Source organism: Melanotaenia boesemani, chromosome 12, assembly GCF_017639745.1.
Source record: "Melanotaenia boesemani isolate fMelBoe1 chromosome 12, fMelBoe1.pri, whole genome shotgun sequence".
NCBI classification, from domain to species: domain Eukaryota; kingdom Metazoa; phylum Chordata; class Actinopteri; order Atheriniformes; family Melanotaeniidae; genus Melanotaenia; species Melanotaenia boesemani.
In genome coordinates this window covers 27641192-27658610 of record NC_055693.1, presented here as the reverse complement: position 1 = coordinate 27658610, position 17419 = coordinate 27641192, and the positions used below count along the sequence as shown (strand labels likewise).

Genomic DNA, 17419 nt, shown 5'->3' with positions numbered 1-17419 from the left:
ATTTTATATTCAATGCTACAGACATTACAGTTTTCATCGTGGGGAGATTTATTCAGAGAAATGCAGTCATTGTAATTTAGGAACTTCTCGTTCACTGTGACGTTCCAGCTCGAACCACTGTTATATGGTACAGATAAGCCAGGTTTATAAAGCTTTGGTGACACAAATTATATTAATAAAATGTTATTTGATTTTAGACTGTTTCTTATATTTGTAGAAAAACACTTAAAGCAGCTTTACAATTTAACTAAACATCTGCCAATAACAGTGTATTAAAAAGCTCCTCTGATTTATCATTTTACTTCAGGCACACTGTTGCGAGTGTGTAAAATGTTCAATATGAACCGAGAACAATGAAGAATATGTATGCATAAGACCCCGGGGCAATGCAAAGGGTCCATTGTTTCCAAACACAATTTTCTCTGTACAGATGTGTGTGAGAGAGTGTGTGTGAAACTGAAAGTAGTCAAAATGAAATCTCCTGACTTCAGGCAGTAAAGCACAAATTCAAGACAGTGAAACGACTCCATAATATTCTGAACCATACACAACCTGAGGTAAAACACATCCACACAGTTTCATCATGACAACATGGTGACACATATACACTTGAATACCTTCTGAAGGACACAGTGAACAAAAAAATCCCACTAAACAGGTGACACACACACTTGAGTTATATTTTTAGAGGCATTCAATTTCATTCCTGTCAAACATCCCTGTATTTCTGTCTTTTTTTAATCCTTAGGCTTTACACATTTATACTCTGAGATTTAAGACACACACAGATTAAAAAGGGGTCAAAACAAACCAGAAAGCAAAACTGATCATCTGTTAAAGAAATAACAACAAACGTAGCAAACAGGAAGAACCCTTAAAGAGCTCGTTTGCTAATGAGCTCCGTCACATAAAAGACATGAGACAGAACTGCTTATTCACAGTGGAGCGGTGGGAAAATGAGAGGCGAAAACGATGTGTAAAGAGAAAACACTCAGGGCATGGTCAAAATGTGCTACTCAGAAGCCCAGCGGCAGCTCTAACAGCCTCTCACATGGGGACAGGAGCAGGCGGGTGGCAGACTGTTGACCCGGCTAATAGCCATGTCATGGAAACTCACAATCAGGAAACCATGCACAGCAGAGGAGAGATACCCCAATAGCTTAATCATTTAACTGCATTTCCTTATTTTCAGTCGCTCTTCATTAACCTGGAGTCTACCTCTAAATAGTCCAGTGGATCCCTCCATGCTGGACAACCAGAAAAAATCTAAACCACTAGAGCCAGTACTGACAAGCTAAAGGACGACAACACCTCTCACCTGGCGCAAACAGCATTTGCAACACAGCAGACACATCCGACATGTCCCTCAAACACTCCTGCATTCAGTCAGAGTATCATCCCAGCTAGAAAAGGACGGGGAAGGATGAGGGCTGGCAAGACAAGTAATGGTGAAGCTTTACCATTCATCACAAGGGAACAGTGTTGCCTTGAACATGGACAGAGACTAAAGACGCTGTGATCTGCTAACAAAAATGCCCCCAGAGACATATGATCCATCAATTCACCTCTCCCTGACAAAAGACTTGAAATGAAAAAGTGGGTGGACAAAGCGAGGACCGCACAGAACATTACGGCAACGGCAAATAAAAACACTTAATAATAGCTGAAGTATGACGTTCTGGGTTTCTGGTGTGGTCATAAAATTAAAAAGTGAGACTTTTTAATATATACACATAAAACACCTCCCTCCCTCCCTCCCCCCACCCATCCATCCACCCATCCATCCACCCATCCATCCATCCATCCATCGTAGCCAGTTGTTTTGAAAGTTAACTGTAGAGATCAGAACATGTCTAGATTTTACACATGAATCAAAAGAACCAAAACTTTTTAGTTGCTGTTCTGTTTGTTTTTGGTTGAAAGTTGTTGCAGGTTTATTTTGAATTGAAGAAACAAACTACATCATGTTAACTTTAAACGTTCAATAGAAAACAGTAAATCAATAAACAGCTGCTGCTGGTTAAAAGGTGACATGAGCACAAACTGAAGTGGGATGTAGCTACCATGTGAAGGTAATTACCTTGCAATCTTGTCGCTGCAGGACATGGTGAGTAACCTCTCTCCTTGAAGCACACCATCCCAGGTCTGGATGGTGTTGCTAGACCTCACGGGGATGGTGCCCTCCCCCGACTCAATTTTGGTCCTTAGTTGGCCCCTTGCTTTCCGGTTAGGATGTCTGTCTCCCTGATCTGAGCAACACATCACGACAAGAGTAAAATTAAATATTTAATCTGTCCTTTATTTTATGAGTTTTCAGTTTCTTATTAATTATCATTACTTTGTGTTATAACTGTCACTTGTTGAATCACATAGATGCTGTTTTTGTGAGATTGTTTGAATAAAAAAGACACATTAGCAGCATATGTAGAGTTTAGTTTACACTTTTTTATTTCCATTATGGAGATGCTGGAGAGTAAATTTATTCTGCTAAATAGTAAATAGGGGTGTTTTCTGAGAGAGAGCCAGAGAAGAAAGCAAGAAACGGCTCCCACATTATGTTATCAAAGTTTTCTGCTGTTCCACCAGCAGGCGCCATCTATTCAGTGACTAATTGAATGTGGCTGTTTTCCATTCAGGCTGCCATGTGCAATGGAAAGCACTCTGACAAGAGTAAGAGGGAGGTTAATCAGACAGACAGAGTGGGTGGGCTGGGTGGGAGAAAGACTGATAGAGAAAGACAGAGAATGACAAAATGCTCTAATTACTAGTGCCTTGTTTAAATGTGTCTGAAATGCATATTTGGACAACTGGAGTAAAATTCTAATTAAATGAAACGAAGCAAAGAGGAAAATGTCTGAATTTAATAAATAATACAATACGTGGTTGAGACTGAATTTAGAGTTAAAGCCTGACCAAATCAAAGACATGTCTGCAGAAATAAAGCTGAGGCTCGAGGCTGGCGTGGAGCAGTGTGTGGACACTATCCTCTACCTTCCACTCCGGCCTCGTGCGGAGAGAAAATCCTGGCGTCTCCGCAGGGCGAGGTGCTGATGTAGAGGTGGAACTGAACGTTGTCCTTTAACCTGTAGCCTCCCTTGTCGCACAGCATAAATATCGACTTCTGGTGGTCTTCTTTGATGTTACTATGACAACAAAACAACAGCTAATTAAAACAGAAGCAGCTCAGAAATGGTGTTGTAGAATCTGAATTTTACATCTTTTACTGACCTGAGAAAGAACTCCAGCTGAGTGTAGAGGTACCTGATGAGCGAGCGTCGGGCGATTATCTCAGCGTGGCAGTCGTTGAGCGCCAGGCCACGGTCGCTCATGTACTCACCGTTGATGCACTTGGTTCCCGTGGAGACACAAATAACCTGTGCTTCCTTCACGTCTGTCCCTGATAGAGGGATGAGAACAAATTAAGTTCATGACATCCACACTCAAAGTACGTACTGTACATGTGACCTTAGTCCATCCTTGCCAAGGAATCGTGGTCAGATGCAGTCAGGTATACATGAGTTAGTAGTCAAAAGTTACTTACTCATTGAATTTAAAGGTTAGTGTACATATGAACTGCTGTCTCTGAAAGGACTGTTGCTTTGCTGTTGCTTTTTGGATGTTTCATGTCATTATCAATGTAAAAACTCCCACATAACATAATCCTGTCACTTCCTTTGGGGCTCCTGACGTTTAGAAATCTTCATTCAGTGAGTCACTCAGATTTGCAGCAGATGTTTTCACATCTCACTCCCAGCTCAGAGTACAAATACCCAGCATCCTAATCTTTATCTCCACACAGCTGCAACCATAAAATATGCTGCATTTATTCAACCCTTTAAAGCCTGACCTGAGAAAAAGCAGGGGTTTAATATATATTTTGTATCTAAAGTATAAATGTGGCTCTTGTAAAAATAATAATTAACAAAAATAATTTAGATATTTTTACTGTTTATTACCACATAATATGTCAAAATGATTGTAGTTCAGTAAGTAGAAAAACATGGTTGACACGGGAGCTGTTGCACTGACTGAGTCACAGAAGGTTTTGTACGGACTTAAAAATTGTGTCAACTCCTGCAGAAAATTGCATGATGTATATCTCTTTTAATCATATTGTATTTCACTTTGTAAATATGGACCCAGTTTGTAATTCAGTCGTGTTTTAAATATGTGAAAAGTGAAGCAGATTTCAATGGTTTTCTGCACAGTTGGTTAGCTTATGTTATGTCAATATTCACTTGTAAATATTCATTATTTACATGTAACACTTAAATAATAAAATAAAAATTAATTAAAAAAGATATACTTATGAAAAGGGTATTTATTAATGATAATTGTCAACAGTGATATATTATTCATAATAGTTATTATGAATAAATATATATTATAACATAACTATAACTAACATTATAATGATGAATTATTATCAATACATATGTATTATTGATTGTACATTTTTTTAAATAAACATTTACTGAATAAAATATTAGATAAATGTTTAAATTACTGTACATTTTTAACTTAAATTCATAAAATTGTTATTCCACTCATACAGAAATATGAACCTATTTTGTAATTCAATTGTATTTAAATCACAATATACTGTTGTATTGCTATAAATATGTTATATGTATGTTATTTTTTATTAAATGGGTTGTTTGCTAATGTACTATTAAAGCAGGTTAGAGGGGTTAAATGTAAAGTCCAAATAAAACAAATCTGCATAATTGAACTAAATTGCAAAGTTGGGCTGTTCAGCTGGTTTTCTGTTCAGGGTTTCTGGTGTAGGTCTAAAAACACAGATCCATGATGAGGAGATAATGTCTATAACAGGAGCAAAGCAACTCCACCTCCAACACTGGAATGTTATAATCAGCTCCAATATAACCCGTTAGCCTCAACTAGCAACTGGCTAGCTAACAATTCTGCTTTCATGGAAATGCATTTACACTGAAAGCAAGAATTTGCAGAGCTTGTTTTTTTCACTTAAGCTGCAGAGGAATGACAGTACAAGAAAAATTACATCCATTTTGTCTAAAGATGAAATACGGCACCACACCAGACTTGGCAACACACCAGCACACCCTGCTGCGCATTGCGGAGGTTCGAGGCCTTTGTACTGACACGGGAAGCCAAAGTTTCAGGAGTAACGACGCTCAGAGGGCGTCCAGTGAATTAATACAGTGCAGAGCTGCAGAAATAATGACTCCAGGATCACTGTCAACACTTACTTCATTATTCACCTGCTACTTTTACATTATTTTAGCAGAGACAGATGAGATTAATGGACACAGAGATCCACTGCTGGACTGAGTCTCTTGCTCTGACACTGGTGTACTAATGTCACACTTCCGTTGGTTGGCCGAATCTTTCCAGAAGATTTCTATCAAGGAAATTTTAGTTTTAAAATGAAACAGTGTTTGGTAACTTAGTCCACAGGTGACTAAAATATTATTATATATAATTTATATATTATATTATATATTACATTTGGGATGTCACACATAAGCAGTTTGCTTTGGTTTGCTGTGTTTTATTTGTGCTGATCGGAGATGTGTCAATCATGATGTTTTTCTGTGATTTTGAGACCTATTTTATCTACTTTGACTACGTTTTTTCCCTGTGGACTTGACACATTTGTCTAAGATCAGACAAATTCAGAATCTAGATTATTTCTGCTCCACTCAGACTTTAATGAAATACATAAGCTTGAACACAACTCTTCATTTTAAATCTTTAAATGTTGCATTTGCTAGAAAACACAAACATACCACCGAGGACATATTTAGCCTGCGCAAACTGATAAACAGGCTTAACTACCATCACATGCCATACATGTTTTTAATACTTAGCACAATTTTGTGAATTTTGGAAGCATTAAAGCATCTACTGCCTCCTCCTCCAGCGTTACCTGTTGTCATGACGACTCCTGCTAAGACTTTTCGCCTTGCATGGGGGGAGGTGAAGTTGTCTGTCAGCTCACTGAACTTATCCACCACCAGACGAGAGACGGCATCAGCCAGAACCTGGAATCACACATACATACACACAGACACACACCGCGACATGCATGCCACACAAACACAAGGTTGTCTCAGATATGTCAGCTTACAAAGCATATCTGATGTTATCCTCCCCCAGTGCACTATGTACCTGTCACAGTGTTCATATCCAGCTTCAAACAAGAGTCAAAGCGTTGAAACGACAACAAGTAAAACTGGGTTGACCCCCTGAGGTAAACATAACCATCTTTTATCCCCGATGTTAGAGTTTGGCATGACAGTTTTAATTCTGTGTCTCCTTTCTGACAACGAATCAGAGCAAACAAACAAGCAAATCCGAGAATCAGATATAACCACAGTGCTCATCTACATTTCACTAAGTTTAAATTTCCAGGCAAAAGTGAGAGAGAGTGAACTTAAAATGAACTTCACACTTCTTTTGCTACAGGACCCACAGATTCCCGGGATGGCTCTTTAACCATTGCTAATGTGATGGAAAATGAAGACTACCAAGAAGAGAGATGACGGCTGGATGATCACAAATGATAGAGATCGGTCTGATATTACCTCATTGCTACTTTGGAGTCACCCACTTAAAGCCAGATCAGACATGCCTATGGCACCTCACACTTCCTTTAAAGATTTGAAAAACAATGACTAAAAACGATAAAAGTCTGACAATGCACAAAATTCTTTGATCTATACCAATAAATTGCATGTTCTCGGTTTGTGCATCAATGAAACCAACTCAAACTATAAATGAAAATCTAAAATGAAGTTTTTCTGTTTAAACAGTCAACCCATTTTCCCCCCATCAGTGCCTTGCCAGATGGAAACAGGCTGTAGAAATTAAAAATCAAGCGACAAAGAATTAATAGAGTAATCAGTAGGGGTTCTATCGTTAAAAATGGGCTGCTTGTTGAATAAATCAGTTGACTAGAAGAGAGAGGGAGCAAAGAAAGAAGAAAAGGCTTTGTGGGGACGTGATTGTTGACAGCGTGCCGAGCTGATTAGTTTTGCTTGGCTGTGTTATCTCTCTTCACACACTGGCAGTCATCTCTAACATGGCAGCTCAAGGCACCAACCATCCCTTGGTCTATGCTAACCTGATGTGAATGAGATTTTAATGATAATCTAATAGAACAGCAGAATTTAGGAAGGTGGATTAATTTGGAGTCAGCTGCTTTATAACCCAATAGAAAGATCCAAAGGAGTGCTTTCTTTTATTGTCCTGCTCCTGATTCACTCAGACTTTAATGAAATACATAAGTTTGAGCACAACATCCGATTCACAATCAACTCATCTGTTTCATTGAAATTTATATAAAATCCTTTAATGACCTCCATAGTTCAAAGAGTAGGACTCATTCTGTGTTTGGGGGGATATATAAATGGTCATGAGTGCCACCCACAGTCAAGCCTCTTAACTTTTCCTCAGTCTTTTCAGACTCTAAAACCTCACTATGGTAGCTTATGGTGGCAAGAACTAACGGAAATAAAACACTGATCAGGGCTGCTAAGGCTGCAGTTTTTGATCAATATGACATTGATACCGTTAATTTTTCCAGGATAACAGCTGATACAGCGTAGAAATGAAGAAGGTTTGAGTTTGGATGCTGTCTGAGCTCAAGGCATTTCCCCTGGTGACATTAACCTAACAGTAGAGGGGACAGAGAGAAAATCAGTGTCTCCTAGACCTAGAATATTGTCAGTCTTTGTAATAAGCTTTGTAGCCAAAAATCTGTTTTTGCATTAAATTCAAGAACGGGGGAGAAAAAAATGTTCTTCCTCTATAAGTAGGGAAGGTGCCACTCTATATTGCTTTTCCCCAGTAAGCCTGACTTGGGAGGTCCAGCTGTGTCTGTGATTGTTGCTCTCAGTGAGGTGAGATTAGTGCCCCAATTCTATAACATTGTGGACATTACATTGTGAAAGCGGCAGTCAGGTTCTCTTGGACCTCTCTCTCATGTTTTAGTCATGTGGGTTGATAAGAGTCCTGAAGGATTATCTGCCACATTGTTTTAAGCCTCATTTATGCTATACACTAAATATGCATGTGCATCCAGACAGAGCCTTCTGACCATCTTATGCATCATTTACGTGAATATTTTGGTCAGTTTTCAGAAAGCTTGCAGATGCGCACCCAGACATGGCAAACGGAGCAGTACCACCAGAAACCATAGCTGACATGCAATCAGCGCAAAAAACAAAGAAGAAGAAGGCGTGCCTTATTTGATAGCCACAAAGACCACACTTCCTTCTACTGAGCTACTTTATTTTATTTAATCGTGATCTCCTCTACCAGTGTTTGCTATTGTCTGAAACTGACATCAGAATTTGGAGGTAAACTCGGAAGTGCCCTCTGTGGAATTATTACCTAACAACCATGCCAAAGTAAAGGATGCATGGAAGTATGTACGCAGTGAGGTTTAACAATGTTTGACACAGATTCACCAATTACGTTAATAAAAAGGAGTAAAAATAGGGCTTAAAGGAAAAAACAATGACGAAATTAACTTATTGGACACTGCTGCTCGTACTTGCGGTGTTTCTTAGACAAATGGTTAAAACAAGGTCAGACTATATAACTAGTTTAGTTTCAAAACTCAGCTGTTTATGGGTCAAATCTGAAAGATGAAGCCTGAAGATCTGCATCTTTTGGTATTTCTGATGACAGTCTGCAAGCATCCAAATAAAATGAATCCACTTAGGTCATAGTTTGGCACCTTTGGGTAAAACATTAAAGCTTACAGAATTCATTTTAATGTCACCACACTCCAGAAGAAAACACACTGACTTGCTTCTCCACCTAGTTTGTGCTATCTGCTCCCATAACTTGATGGAGCTCCACCCAACAATTACACCTCAATTCAGCAATTGAGCAACAGTCATGATTGATTGGTTGGTGCTGGTTTCTCCAAATATGCAACATGGAAAAAATAGGCCATCTGCCACTGCTCTGAGGTTGAGGGTGTGGCTCTGCAGAAAAGTTCCAGTGAACTACATAGAAAGGCTTTGATCTTGATTATGTGTTTGACAATGATCATGAATCCACTATGTCACGTCTACATAGTTAATTTTCAACTTAGAAAAAAACATGGTTAGTGCATCCAACTTTAACTACATCCTATTCAACTAGGTAGGGATTAACAGGCATAGCTAAGGTAACATGATAAATTACTTGTCTTTGTGTGGAATTGGATGGTCCAACTACATCTTCCTGATACATGGTCAAAATCACAAGGCTTACATTGAAGATTTCTTTGGGTTATTATAAAAGAAAAAAAAATCTCACCTGGGGTAAGTGAAGCTGCAACCCCTCTCTTGGTATGGGTTGCCGGGATGGTGTCTGGTCTAGCTGCATGTTGAACAGAGCAGACAGGGCAGCTTGTGCTGCCCGGGCTTTAGCCAGCTTCTTGTTGCGCCCTGAGCCTTCAAATGTCTGTGAGTCCACTGTTACTGACATCACAAAATTCTTGGCGTGACTCTCACCGCTCTCTGACACAAAGTCGTATTTGAGGCCTGGCCTGAGCTCGTTGAGGATCATGACTGGGTTTTTGCCAGTGGAAGGTGAGCTGAATGCAGATGGAGGGGGCAGTGGGGCCTGAACAAGGTTGCTACCAGGTGGTGTGGGTAGCGGGTACTCCCCTAGTGAGTTTGTACCATTGGAGCCTAAAAAGAAAGATTCTTCAGGTGCAGCTGGTGTCTCAAAGCCATTGAAGAGCATGTCTGGAAAGTCGGCTTGATCAGATGTAAAGTCTGTATTCACTGTCAGCGTTCGGCCCATGGCCAGGTGCGCTTCGGATGCATTGGGGAACTGGACAAAGGAACGCAGTGCTTTCTCAGCTGCATTCAATTTAGCCTTCTTCTTGGTTGGGCCCATGCCCTCAAACATTTGTCCGTTAACCTCCACAGTCATGACAAAAACTGGTGCATGGACAGGCCCTGTTTGAGACAGCAGTTTGTACTGTAGACCTGGTTTGATTTCATTCAGTTGCATCAGAGCATTCTTGGGCAGGACCGGCCCCGGTGTTTTCTTGCGTTTCTTGGCCCGGAACTTGGAATGTGTGTGGCCATTGTTACCCTCCTCTAAAGGTCGCTTTCGACTGCCGCTTCCATTGGGGAGCTGATCAGCGACTCCCACCCCATCTTTGCAAGACACGTTGTCCAGGTTTCGGTTTTCCTTAACGTCTGTGCTGCTTGAACCTGCGGTGCCCAGAAAGAGTAACTTACAACGCCTTCGTTGCAGGATCTTGTAAATGCAAAATTTATAGATTCCTTTATCACTCTTTGGAACTGAACCAATGATTTGTGTTCCATTATCACAGCAGGAAAAGCTGGGTTTTAATTAAGACTAAACATTAGCCTAAAGTCTAAGCGATATTATAACAAACATAATATCAATACATCTATTTTCTCAATGGGATGGTAGATGCACCTTTGCCAAGATTCAAATGAAATTTTTTGGTATTTAATTTAGAAATCAAACCGCATATATCTCCACAAGTACAATTGTAGTTGTGAAAGTAAGAAAAAAAGGGGAAATATTTTCAGGTAAAACTTGTGGCCACTTTTAATGTTACACAATGCTATGGGTCTTGAACAACAATACACATAGATACGAGGACACGACAACACTAACAAACACACAAACACACCAATGGAGTGGTTCTTTTTCCACTCTGTTTATCTTTAATATCTCGAATGCCTACAGACAAATCAAGAACAGTCATGAATAAGAGATCTGAAAAACATTGTACCAGGGGGAACACATATCACTGATTCCAGTTAGCAAAGTGGATGGAACGTTGGGAAAAATTTTCATTTATAACATCCTTCAGCAAAGGCTTGATAGGTTACTCCTTGCGGTACTCAAAGAGAAAGAGAGGCCGCAGTGTGCATGAGTGTGATTGTAGGTTGGGTTGAGGGAGTGCAGGGGAGTAGTGCAGGAGGGAGGAGCTGAGGACCAGGCAAACAGGAGAGTACATCAAAGAGGCAGAAGGAGAAGACTCCACCTACTGCAGGATCCTAAAGGCTTGACTGGTGATACGGTGAAAGGTTAAAAAAAATGTTTACCCCCCCTTTTTTTTTTTTTTTTTACCATGAGTTCTAAAATAATGAATGCCATATTTCAAATGATGGAAGTCTCTAATGAGGTGCCATTCATAAGACCCTGTGCCTCTGAGATCCCCCCCATGGAGCTTGTCAGAGAGCACAGTGTTTTAAGTTGCAAAATGTACTGACATGCTGTTATCGTCTGCACACTGCTACTGACATGTCTGGAGGCAAGAAAAGAAATAAATAAACATGTATTTCTAACACCTCACATACAAACTGAAAATCATTCAATTGACGCGCTGAAAACATGCAACAATATTTTATCCACTCATGCATTCAGCAAATTGATATTTGTGCTTTGCAAATACAGTTAATAACGAGTTTGTGGGGTGGGAGGGGGTATATGCAAAAAAAAAAAAAAAAAAAAAAAAGCCAACAACAGCTATAGCTGCAGGCTGTGGTTTTGGAAAGGGTCACATTTGTCACTTTATGTTAGTGGTGTGGAAAACAGGATGAGTTGCATCTGGACTCTGGATTACTTTTTTATTAAATCATGAAGCCTGATGTTTAAATTCTTTACCTTTTTTTTTTTACCATTGTTTTATTGGAAAAGATAAAATGCACAAAAGGCTGTATTGTTTGGAATTTCTAACTAGGATTTAGTAAAACATGTTTTGACAGATATCTGTATCTTTCCATATAGTCTCAATCTGTGAGGGATGAATAAGAAATAATTTAATGAATAAATAAATAAATAATAATACATGAAAATTTATGGCATGCTGCATAAATTCTGTGAAGAAAATGGCACACAGAAAATCTGGAGCTCCTTTTCTTCATTTCAAAATGATTTATTTAATACATCCAGTCTAAAGTTTCTCTTAGGGCTGAAAATTGACAGAATTCATTTTGAAAATATATTAAAATTTGGAGTAAGGTTATAGAGCAGTGCTCAAGAGTCATGAACCAGATCAGAAGACGAAAGCCATGCAATATGATGAATTACAGCAGGCACACACAGTTGTGGTCACTATCATGCTGGGATATTGTGTAATCAGTATCTATTTGTTGCATCAAAATAAATAAAAAAAAAAAAAAAAAAAAAAAAAAAAGGGAACAAAACAAAATAAACTTATTTCTGACAGATCTAAAGCCCCTGTAGAAGTTACATGAACCAAGCCCCTCACTGCCACGACCTCTTTCTAAATCTAACGCGTTTGTTGGGGATGTTTCGTATGATAAAAGAGTTTCAAGAGCTGCTAAGGTTGTCACATAAAAGTACCAAAACGCTTTCATGTTTTCTTCTGCTGTCCCCATGGTGTTAATGAAAAAAGGCTTGTGAGAGCTGGAACTGTGTTTTATCTTCACATATCTTTTATATATATATATATATATAACTGGCAGTAAAAATGTAAGAACAAGGCATCAAAAGTGTTGAAAGACAAAGTATATCTTGTGACTGCTAGTTTGACATAACAGTGTGCTTCTATACAGAGTTAGGGTGCTGCTGCGGTTGGCAGCTACCTTTGAATGCATGAATGAAACAAAAGTTTTTAGTTCAAGTGCAATAGGTTAAAAGAAATGGAGCTGTGATCATAGAAAAAGAAAAGACATCTAGTCTTTACTTGGTCTTAAAACGAGGTAAAGCACATGTAACATTACACTGTGTCGTTATTTATTAAACAAAAACTGCCACGATGCAGTAAAAGTGTGTGTAAAAACCAAGTTCACCCTGTGATTCGCCAGCTTGTAGCATTGTCTCTTGTTCTGGTTGAATTTTTGTCCACTCTTTACAGTGTTCACTCATTTCAGTTTAGGTTGGAGGCATTTGTTTATGCACATTTCAGTCAGGTTGATGTCTGGACTTCGACTGGGCCATTTGCTGCTGTGTTTGGGATCTTTGTCCTGATGTGTGATACAGTTTTTAGCTCTATTTAGCTGTCAGACAGATGGCCTCACATTTGTCTCTAGAATACTTTGTTATACAGAAGACCACCTCAATATCTGCAAGTTGTCCAGCACCATGTTTGGTTTTTGCTAAACATAGTGCTGGAGATCATGATTGATTCGGCATAGTTACAGATATCTAAAGAATGCAACACACAAGGAAAGGATGGGAATGTGGAGCATCCATCAGTTTGTTTTCTATCTTATTAGGATGTGGCTTTAAACAATATAAAAATCCACGGTATATTTAAACACAGTGGAGCTTCTACTTTGCTTTGTTTTTTTCCTGTGAGATTGCATTTATCAAATTTTAAAACCTGAAAAAAAGCTGGTTTGATTTTTTTCCATATGTGACACCCTGATTTTAAATCTTATAATTGAAAGAGGGTATATTTTTATTCCCGTTTTATTTTCATGATCATTGAAATTGGGCCTCTAAATGACTATATATACCTTATGATACATATTCTTTGAACTTCTTTGATATGTGCAACATAGATTTAACCTGAATTCAAATTTTAGTAATATGGCATGCTGCTTTGTTTTTGTGAATATGGGTTTGACCTCTTAGAAATACTTGCACAGCCGAGAATGTAAGGGAGAAAAATCTGTTCACACTGATTACACAACATAGAAAGAGAGAAGGACAAACATGCAAAAAGACAGAGAGGAGGGAAGTAGAAGTACAGGCAGACATTTAAATGTATTGACCAGATATTGCGCAGACAGGAAAAGAAGACGAATGAACAAATGGGATTAATTAGAGTGGACTCACTCATGTTCTCTTCTTCATCCACATCCATGGCGACAGGTTTGTTCTGACCTGAGAGCAGCCGCGCCCCCGCTGCACCTGAGGATTGAAGGACAGAAAGATGTATACCATAAGCACACACTGACACGCAAGCACATAAACATATATTCAGAGAGTTTGAGTAGTTACAGCAATGATAAATTTCCTACTAGGCACACCAGCACACACAAAGAAACACGCACACACTGCACTGTGTGAGTAGCTCCTGATGTAAGCATCTAAATATTCAGAGACTGAGAGATACCAAGGTGAGAGAGGAGACCAGGGCTGACAGGCCTTAATAGCAGGAGCAGTCTATTGTGACTTTAATATCCTTACGATTAGACCTCATTTCCAACTGCCTGCTGAGAGATATACAGCTAGTGACATGGCCAAGTCACATTCCACTGACACACATACACATATATGCACGGCTTATCCCAAGGTGAAGAATGTGATTAAAGCTCCATTAAGCAATATTTTCACACTAACATAAAATAAAACGATTTCCTGCTATTCAAATTTCAGCAAATGTTTGCTTTTACGGACATTGAACAACCAACTCTTGGGGCTCAAAGTCTTCTTTTAACTTCTTAAACTTAAAAGATCGTAAAGGTTTTTTATATGCGTATATATATAAGTTTTTCACAAATATCTACATCCCTTCCTCTTTTTGAAAACGTTTCATGTTTTTCTTTATTTGAAAAACTAAAAATAGAAATAAAAATGTGGTTCTTCAAAAATAACAACAAATTTCCTTAAGGGGTTAACATCTAGTTTTATGGGTGTAACATCAAGTCTGTAAATGTAACTATAAACATGTGTGGTATCCACAGAAAGTCCAGAATCTCAGCTAACAACTCAGTAAAATTATTTCTATGACCACCAAACACAGTGAGGAAAACAAACAATTAAAAGACCAGGTACACAAAGTCTGAAAAAAGAATGTAATCAGAAATTATGGCTCCCCGTGTCCAACCAACGGCATGAACACGGCCAAACGACTCCTCTACTGAAAGCACACATCTCAGATTCCAAAACTTTCAGTTTCATCTCATTATGACCAAGATTCACTAAACCAGAGGCAAAAGAAGGACCAATTTATGCTGGATAAACGGAGGCAGAAAATGTTCTTTCAGTCAGAATTGCACCATTCAGTGACACACAAGGACTATCTAGCTAGGCAACAGTTCACTTACATCACAAGACCAGGCAAGATCAGTTCTTTCAAGTCTCCAAAAGAGGAGGAAGAGGAGAAGGAGGAGGAGGAGGAGGAGGAGGAGGAGCACTCCGTGCTACACAGGGAGTCACTTGCTGCCAAAGACATCGTTGCTGAACTGTCAGAGGTCATGAACTCGGTCATGAAAGGTGTCAATATAGTCAAGAAGAGTGCTTTGCAACTGTGTCTCTTCTCTAATCCCTGTGTTGCTGAGGGAGGGGTGGACACTCTGCGCTACTGAAACACTTCTAAAGCTCCCAGAGCTGCTGCACAGAGACAGTGGTCGCGTTTATATGGAGAACTTTTGATCCGATCAAATGTCCAATCATAATGAAAATGCATCATGCAAACACCTCAGCTTATCAGCTGATCAGCCTCAAAAAGGAGCAAATTTTACATCCTACCGAGGGGTGGTTTAAACCTTTTTACGTTCCGCTAAGCAGGGGGAAAAAAAAAATAAATAAAAAAACACATCTTCACTCGTTCTGATGGTCCGTGTGGTTGATGTTTCTGTGCATGTTTGAACCACGTGGGAGTTGGGGAATGTGATGAGTTTCATGGAAGACTTGAAAAATAGAGGCTGCAAAACAGAACTAGACTGTGGTAGATGCAATGTTTCTGTTGGAAACTCAGAGTTAAGGATTACTGAGCATCTCAAAGGTTCTAAAGGTTCAAAGTAAAAGAAAAACAACTTTCTCTGCATTAGTACGCATTGCGCATGTCAAAAGCTTTACCATTGTATTAAATCTTTCCATCGTGTAAACATACAACTCATCAGATCACTTTATCTAGAGTCCATGTAAACATGTCAGCTGAAATCTCTCATCAGCTTGATTTCAATCAGATAGAAGAAATATTTGTCCATGTAAACACAGACACTTACGCCGAGCTAAGCAAACTTAACAGTTATATGTACGGTCGTAGTGCATGCCATTTAGCTGCAGGTTCCTGCTCCATCTCTGCATCTATTTTGTGGCCTTAAAAAAACATTGAAGACCCCTGTAGTGCACGAACCACTAGCATTATGCATCCACTTCAAAAGAAAAAAGAAAACTGACTCCTGAGGCCTGACCTTGCAATCAACAGTCAGACATGTCAACATTAAAATTGGTACTTCTGCTCATCGTCTGAAACAGGAGTACATCCCTACTTTAGATTTGGCATTTCTGAGAAATAATGACAAAATACAGATGTGTAATCTTGCTCTCTGAAAACAGGTAATCATCTTTCCTTAAAGAAAACCTTTTCTTTCAAATCTCGGCAGCGTTTTGCAGGATGATGGGTTGTTAGATCAGGTCAGCAGGATGAAATGGTATTTTAGCTTCCTGAGCTTCTTTTATCTCAGTTTTGGGCTCCACCAGGCCAATGTTTTACTTCAGTGTGTTCACTCACTTTGTTAGAAACTGTTTTTTCATTTCATGCATGCTGCTTTTAATTTGAGCTCTTTGTTAAATTAGCTGCTTGTTGTGGTTGAAATCTAAACTTCAGCAAGATTGAAAAGAAAAAAAAAAAATAAAACAAAAAAACCACAGTCTTATCTTTAGTTTTTTTTTTTTTAGATATGCTCTGGTTCCTGTTAAATAAAATTTCAAATAATTAAAAATAAATGAAGTCAAAAGATGCTTAACTGGCAGCACAGCCATGGAAAAATACACATTTCTATAATTCTCTGTTTTGCCCACCACATGCTTCATTAAATGTAGTTTACAGCTCAGTCGGGATATAAAATATTCATAGGTGAAGGTTTAACTGGTGTAGCTTTTATGTGCAATCTACAGAACATTTATAATTTTTTATTTCTACAAATTTAGTCAAAATGTAGCAAAACAGATTACATTACTACAGTAAAATTAAAACATGTACTTTATTAAACCAACAGAAAGTTTTTATGAAACATACCTTTCTATCAGCCATAAGGATTAAATTTTGATGATTATTTCTACCAGTCATTGAATATTTCTTGATTTCAACAAAATCATTTTTAGTAAAACTAATTTAGCTGAAAAGGTTTCACAAAACATGCAAGGCTATTACAAAACGAACAAAGTTTCGACTGCATGACTCAACTCCTCCAACAGTCTGTAAAAGTACCACTTGAAAAGTCAGAGCGCGACACGGAATATTGCTGAATGTGAGGAAGATGAGCACAGCCTGATGAAACAGACCAAGTTAGACCAGAAAAAGAAAGTAAAAATAAAAAAGGAGGAGAGAGAAGAGAGACAAACTCTACAAAGGGACAGAGAGAAAGCAGGAATAAGATGGCACTGTGATATGGAACAGATTGTGCTGATTCTACTCTCTCTATCCGCCTTCCATCAGTGCCCCCATTCCTCAGCCAGACACTTTCTTAAGCTAAACTAAATGGGCTAATTAATCTGGGCTAATGGTGGGTGACAGCAAATA

The 17419-nt window shown here is 38.8% G+C and overlaps 1 protein-coding gene across 2 annotated transcripts in view; it reads right to left on the bottom strand.

The window, feature by feature from the left end:
- Window positions 1-17419, bottom strand: part of adarb1b (adenosine deaminase RNA specific B1b) — a 157432-nt gene that overhangs the window by 19163 nt on the left and 120850 nt on the right. For both annotated transcript variants that reach the window (XM_042000999.1, XM_042001000.1), the window contains 6 exons: window positions 13783-13857; window positions 9298-10208; window positions 5912-6026; window positions 3229-3397; window positions 2992-3143; window positions 2081-2249 (listed from right to left, as the gene is read on the bottom strand). In XM_042000999.1, the coding sequence (XP_041856933.1) occupies window positions 2081-2249; window positions 2992-3143; window positions 3229-3397; window positions 5912-6026; window positions 9298-10208; window positions 13783-13810 (1544 nt within the window). In that variant the 5' untranslated portion in view covers window positions 13811-13857. The remainder of the gene's footprint in view (window positions 1-2080; window positions 2250-2991; window positions 3144-3228; window positions 3398-5911; window positions 6027-9297; window positions 10209-13782; window positions 13858-17419) is intronic.